Source organism: Otolemur garnettii, unplaced genomic scaffold (genome assembly GCF_000181295.1).
Source record: "Otolemur garnettii isolate 467f Iridium unplaced genomic scaffold, OtoGar3 scaffold00045, whole genome shotgun sequence".
Taxonomy (NCBI): domain Eukaryota; kingdom Metazoa; phylum Chordata; class Mammalia; order Primates; family Galagidae; genus Otolemur; species Otolemur garnettii.
Window position 1 is genome coordinate 1,659,648 of NW_003852440.1, and position 6,317 is coordinate 1,665,964.

The 6,317-nt window shown below is 46.4% G+C and overlaps 1 protein-coding gene across 1 annotated transcript in view; it reads left to right on the forward strand.

Annotated features, from left to right (window-relative positions):
- The window catches only part of MARC1 (mitochondrial amidoxime reducing component 1), a 34,239-nt gene extending 31,809 nt beyond the window's left edge, over positions 1-2,430 (forward strand). Inside the window, exon 8 of the mRNA XM_003790952.3 lies at positions 957-2,430. Within this exon, the coding sequence (XP_003791000.1) occupies positions 957-1,083 (127 nt within the window). The 3' untranslated portion in view covers positions 1,084-2,430. The remainder of the gene's footprint in view (positions 1-956) is intronic.
- The last annotated feature ends 3,887 nt before the right edge of the window (positions 2,431-6,317 follow it).

The following is a 6,317-nucleotide window of genomic DNA, read 5'->3' on the forward strand; positions in this document are numbered from 1 at the left end:
TGCAGGAAAGGAGTGGAGGGCAGTGGGTTTCAAAAAGCCAGCCGAGGCTGGGTGGAGGGCCCTGTAAGCCAGGCTGAAGAGTTGGAATGTTACTTTTTAGGGCCTAAAGAATAATAGGGGTGTCCAACACTTTTGTTTTTCCTCTGGACATGGGGAAAATAAGAGTTGTCTTGGGCTACACATTAAGTACACAAACACTAATGCAAGCCGATAAGAAAAACAAAGGTCCTGCAAACTTTTCTTGGTGGCTGACAGCACACATAAGCAAAAGTCCTCACAAAATGAACATTCCTACAGGCCACAGGTTGGATGACCCTCCCTGCTTAGGTACTGGAACCTGGAAGGTTTTTGAGCCCAGGACTGAGAGGACCAAAGCACAATTAACACAGTAATATAGCGTAGCTTCAACAGTGAATTGAAAGTGAGTTGGAGAATTAAGACGTTATTATAACAGTCTGAACATTCTGGAAACAAGGCTGTGAAGGTGGGAATGAGGAAAAGCAAGCAGGGTCAAATGATGTGCAGGAAGCACCTAGGGACCCCACAGCTGTGGACAAGCTATGGACAGTGAAGATGATGGTAGAAAGGATGACTCCAGGTTCACACGGCAGACATGGAGTAGCGAGGAGGAGAGGTGCCTGGGGAAAAGGAAGGTGATAAAGTATGTCTAGTCATACTGAGTATCTAATCTCAGTGCTGAAAAGGGAACATTAGCATAGAGAAAGGATGTGGGAATATGGTCATTGGTTGTTCCTGTAGTTGTGCCTGGGCGGGCTGCCCAGCTCCTGGAGGCACTGTTCTGTTAGACTTTGATGAGAAGGTGCCCTTCAAGCTGTGTGACACAGCAGCCCTGTGTGGGGTGGATACTTTCCTGGGCTGAGAAGAAGCCAGGAGCTGGCTGGGCTCTTCTTTCTTCTATTGGGCCATGACTCATCATGATCTTTCTCCTATTGCAGTTACCGCAAGTGTGACCCCTCTGAACAAAAGTTATATGGAAAATCACCTCTCTTTGGACAGTATTTTGTTCTGGAAAACCCAGGAACAATCAAAGTGGGAGACCCTGTGTACCTGCTGGGCCAGTAATGGGAACCACATGCCCTGGAATATTAGACGCCTTTCAAAAATGTCCTCAAAAATGACAAAACTTGAAGCCGTGTTTCATCTGACACCTCAGCATTTTCTTGAAATTTGTGGTTTTGAAGTTTTTCCTCTTTTGGACTGTCTTCATGTTTTGATAATATTTCTAGTGTCCCTGTGCACAAAACAAAAAAATATAGTTTTGATAACTCAGTGGGACTCTACAACATTCTGAAAACTCCCTATTTAACTGTGACTGTGGGATAATTCTCCTGCTTCTCCATTTATCTACCAAGAGTGCCAACCTCCTATCTTCTCACTACGTATACCACTCTTCAGGGAAAGAGAAGAGAAAGAGGAAGAGTGAGTGAGCCAGAAAGATGTTCTGGAATGTCTCATTACTTCTGTGGCTGGGGCATGCAGTAAAAATTAAATTACTGCCCAAATAAGGCTGAGATGCAACTTCGATTTTCTCCTCAATCCTCAATCTAACTTTTCAAAGGGCATAAAAGGCCTGACTTTTAGGAAGCGCTTCCAAGTGTTAATTTATCAGATCTTCTTGAATCTGGCACTACGTGAGTCACTATGGAAAGTTTTGAGGCAGGCTATGTTATGGTCCATTATTTCACTTCCAAGAAACACAGTTGACAGCGTCACTTCTGATTGACCCATGCAAGTTTCAACTCGCTCAGCTTATTGGTGTAGCTGGGAGGACTTTGTTTCCATTTGAGTGGATTTTACGTTTCTTGATTTTCGTGTATCTCAGAACTTTTGTAATGATCCACATATTACTTCTCAGATTGCGTTTGATTTCCTAAAAGTTCTCCGAGAGGTGGTTGTGCTGTCATAAAGGCCTCTGGATCCTGGCTGGTCCCTTCAACCCGCGACTCAGTAAAATTCAGGGTGAAAAAGTTCTGAAGTCTGTGGAGGAGACCTCTGATGGTGTGATTTGAAATAGATCACTGAAAATCTTTAAAAGGAGAAGAGGACAGGATATGTTACTTTGTTTAAAATCCAATATCTAATTTTTTACTGAACTATGCAATTCTGAGATGTGAGTCTTTCCTTGCCATTTGCCCTTTGATTGAAGGACAGTTCAGTCCGTTAGGAAGTTGACTGAATCATGAAAAATGTTTTAAAAACTATAAATAAGTGGAAGTTACTGTGACTAATTTCAGATCTTAGTAACTTCTTGGCACAAGAAGAAGACTTTAAAAGCTGAATGAGGTGAACAGACAAAGCCAATACTTCTGACACCTGACCAGACCTGGGTTTTCTGAAAAACGGACCTGCTCACATGCTTCATATCCCTCATCTTTGAAGAGTTAATGAGTAAACGTGCTTTTTATCAAAGCTGTGCATTTTCCACTTTAGTTTATAAAAGAGGTTAATGATCACGGAAACCTAGCTGAGCTTTGGGATACAATTGTAAGTTAAGGAGTGAGCGCACACCTGGTGTGTTTTCTGGTGGTTGTGAATTTATTGCAGATTGTTTTCTGCCCACTTGGTGCAAAGTGGAGAATTGAAACAATTATCCAGACAACCTGGGCCATCACTTTCCCCAGTAAATCCACCTTATACTGAAACTACGGATAGATTGAGAATAAATGAAGAGTTTGGCATGCAGCGTCACTAGCGGGACCTGGGGAACCCATGGTGGGATGAATGCACACGGGATTTAGGAAGCTGTGTGAATATCAGCTCTCTGCGAGTAGCCAGAGTTTATCAGAAATCCAAGGCTGGGGTCGGTGGCTACCCCTAGGTATTTGTAATCAGTGGCAAAGCTGAAGGCCTTCGACCTGAATTTCTAACCTCTTGTGAGAAGTAGCATCAACTTCATCATGCCCGTCCATGTCCAAGGTCACACTTTAGGCAGAACTCATCATTCCGGGGCAGCTAGCACTACGGGGCAATTCTCAAATGGAAGGGGGCACCCAGGTATCCCTTGCCCTGGGCGAGAATCTCCTGCTCACAGTGTGAAAAAGAGTCCTGTTTGAAGAGAGAGGATCCAGTGACCTCCAGAATCACAGAGTGGTTGCCAAGCTTTCTGTCACTGAGATTTAAAGCCATTTACTTGTGTTTATTTTATATTTAATGAGTTGGTTAATGGCAAAGGCAAAGCTGTCTCGTTTATTTTGGATGTTGGACACGTGCACACAAGTCCCCTTGAAATACAGGATGAGGAACGTAGGCCGTCACAGACCTTCAGGAAGATCTTACAACAGCGGGTGATGGACATTCAGATATTCCGGGTCAGGCCTGACTGTTCACCCTCGGTGGCATTTCCTTCTGTGTGGCAGCTTCATGCTGCAATGACAGTGGAGCGTTACAGACCCAGAGCAGGACGTCTTGCAGAGGACACTGTGGGAAAGGCTCTGGGTGGGCTCCCTGGAAAGCTCACTTTCACGGCTATTCTACAGAGAAAGAGACTTGCAACCCAAGCAGCAGTGACTATATACAGGGAGGTAGGAGAAGGAGCAGGCCTGATGGAAATGGTCTCCTTCCACCTTTACAGATGACAGAGCAGGGGAGGAGAGGAGCCAGCGGGAGGCTGCCAGTCTGGTAAAAGTGTGTGCAGAGTGTGTGCAAAGTGTCCGCTGCACTAGCTGACTGGGACTTTGGGAAACCGTTTATGAGGCTGTCACCAACAGTGGTGGCAGACGGGAGCTCCAGACAGGTGCCCCCAGAGTTCCCAGAGTGTGACGAAGTAAAGCAATCTGTGATGGTGGAGAACGGATCTATGTGGGTCATATGGCAGTTTTGAGACAGTGTTGTGGTCCATTATTTCACTTTCAAGAAACGCAGTCAAAGCCGGGCATGGTGGCGCTCGCCTGTAATCCCAGCACTCTGGGAGGCTGAGGCTAGTGGATTGCCTGAGCTCAGAGGTTCAAGACCAGCCTGAGCAAGAGCAAGACCCTGTCTCTGAAAATAATCGGGCATTGTGATGGGCGCCCGTAGTCCCAGCTACTTGGAGACTGAGGCAAGAGAATCATTTGAGCCCAAGAATTTGAGGTTGCTGTGAGCTGTGGTGCCACGGCACTCTGCCAAGGGAGACAAAGTGAGACACTGTCTCGGGGGAAAGAAAAAAAGAAGAAAAAGAAAAAAGAAAAGAAAAGAAAAAGAAATAGTCAGGAGTATCCCTTCTGATTCACCTGTGCAAGTTTCAACTTGCTCGGCTTATCGCCGCTGCTGGGAGGGCTTCATTTGTTTCCATGGCTCAGATTTTATGTTTCTTATTGTTGTGTATCTCGAAACTTTCATAATGACCCATGCATTAGAGTTTCTCAAAAGTGACAGAGTGACTCTCAGACCAGATCTCGATTGTAGATCTAATCACGATGTTGCTACCACCCCTTAACACTGTATTTCCTAACATTTTACTGGCCCCTGGATTCTGAAAGTTTGCCTGGAGGGTGCTCCTACAAAGAATCCATGGTCCGGTAAGTTTGGAAAGTTCTGCCTACCTCACTGCTCTTCAACACAGAAGCCTCCAGAGAGCCTGCATAAAGACATCTGTGTTTAATACTACCCTTCCCAAAGGTTTGTTTTTGACCATCTTTATTTTTTTTTTTAAATTGAGGCTACACATTTTTCTGAGACAGATTCTCAGTCTGTCTCCCTGGGTAGAGTGCTGTGGCCGCATCATAGCTCATGGAAACCTCAATCTCTCAGCCTCAGGTGATCTTGCTTTAGCCTCCCCAGTAGCTGGGACTACAGGTGCCTACCATGATACCCACCTATGTCTTTGACCATCTTTTGAGAAACTCTGCCCCTGAACTCTAGAAAGAGTACCACAATGGGGCAAGGAATCCCATTTAACAAGACTGGTGCGTTCCCAGGAAGATAAGTTAAAAGCTCCCAGCCGCATGGAGGCCTCTCACTGGGGGCTCCTTCGCTCCATCCTTCCTCTGACTAGGAGGAAAGGAAGGTGCAGGAAGGTGCAACAGGGGCCTTGAAGGTGGAAGGACGTGTAGAGAAGTGTCTTAGACCTGCTCCTAGTGGGCTCTAGGAAGCATTCCTTTTCTTTGGGATCATTTTCTGAACCTGCATTCATGGATGGGTAGTCTGGGATGCAGAGAAGGAGGGAAACCCAGACTCTCTCCAGTCTTGGCCTTATACCAGTGCACTGTGATGGAAGTGCTCCGAATGCCTGGCGTGTCACGGGGAGCGCCCTCTGTCTGTCTGCTGGCCGTGCCTTCCCACTGCAACTCCTCATGGTGAGCACTGCCTCCCACCCCACGAAGCAGAATTACTCCAGGGTTCTATTGCCCCAGCTGTAGTGTAGGCACTTTATACCATGCTCGCCTCTCAGCAAGAACAGACACTGTTTGCTTCTACCCCTTTTCTTTGAAATGGATGAAAGACTTAAGAGAGTATCCGAAGTTGCTCAATTTCAAGCAAGGGGGGATTTGACTCAGTATCACAGATGTTCCTGGAATTGGGGGTAATCAAAATGTACCTGAGGAATCCCCCTGTCTGCTCTGACTGTGCTCTCTCTGGGGGAAGAAGGTGGAGCCACAGCTCTGACTATAACCCTGCTTTCCCTCAAAACACAGCTTGGGGGGGACCCGTGGGCCACCTGCCCTTGTTCTCTGTGGTCGAGCTTAGAAAGAGGAGCCTTCATTGCATTCTCAGTCTTCCTGGACAGCCTCAGGTGATCTTGTAGGTTGTGTTAAGTACAAATAAGCTTGAGAAGTGACTTCTCATCCAACATCTTCCAAAGCTGTTTGCTGATCGATGGGTCAAGTTCACTCGCATTTGGCTATTAACCAATATAATGCACTTGCTCTTGCTTGGTGGTCCACAACCACGCTCCCTTAGCTGCCAGAGGTAAACACTCCCTCTTACGTCTGAGAAACCCACAGGCCCTACTTGCTCCCCTTCATTCTCTTCTCTTGTGTCCTCTGCCAACCCCTGACCTGGCTTCAGTGGTCTCTAGTCCTGGTGGAGCCCTGTGAGGGCTGAGTAAAGTATAACTTCTATCTCCCTCCTTAGAATGTGTTGGGAGTTCTGTAAAGAAAGTATTGTCATAATTATTTTTGCTTAACATTTTCACACCTAATAGAGTCTCAGAGAGATTGAATTTACTTGGTCTAGGGGAGGGGCACCTTCCAGATGACTTGCCCAGCAATTAAAGCTGCTTGTTAGTTGGAGGCCAGGACGGCCGAGGACAGCTGGAGAGCTCTTCTTTGCAGGCAGCTCTGGTTAACATCAACCGGGAAAGCTCTTTGTAAACACAT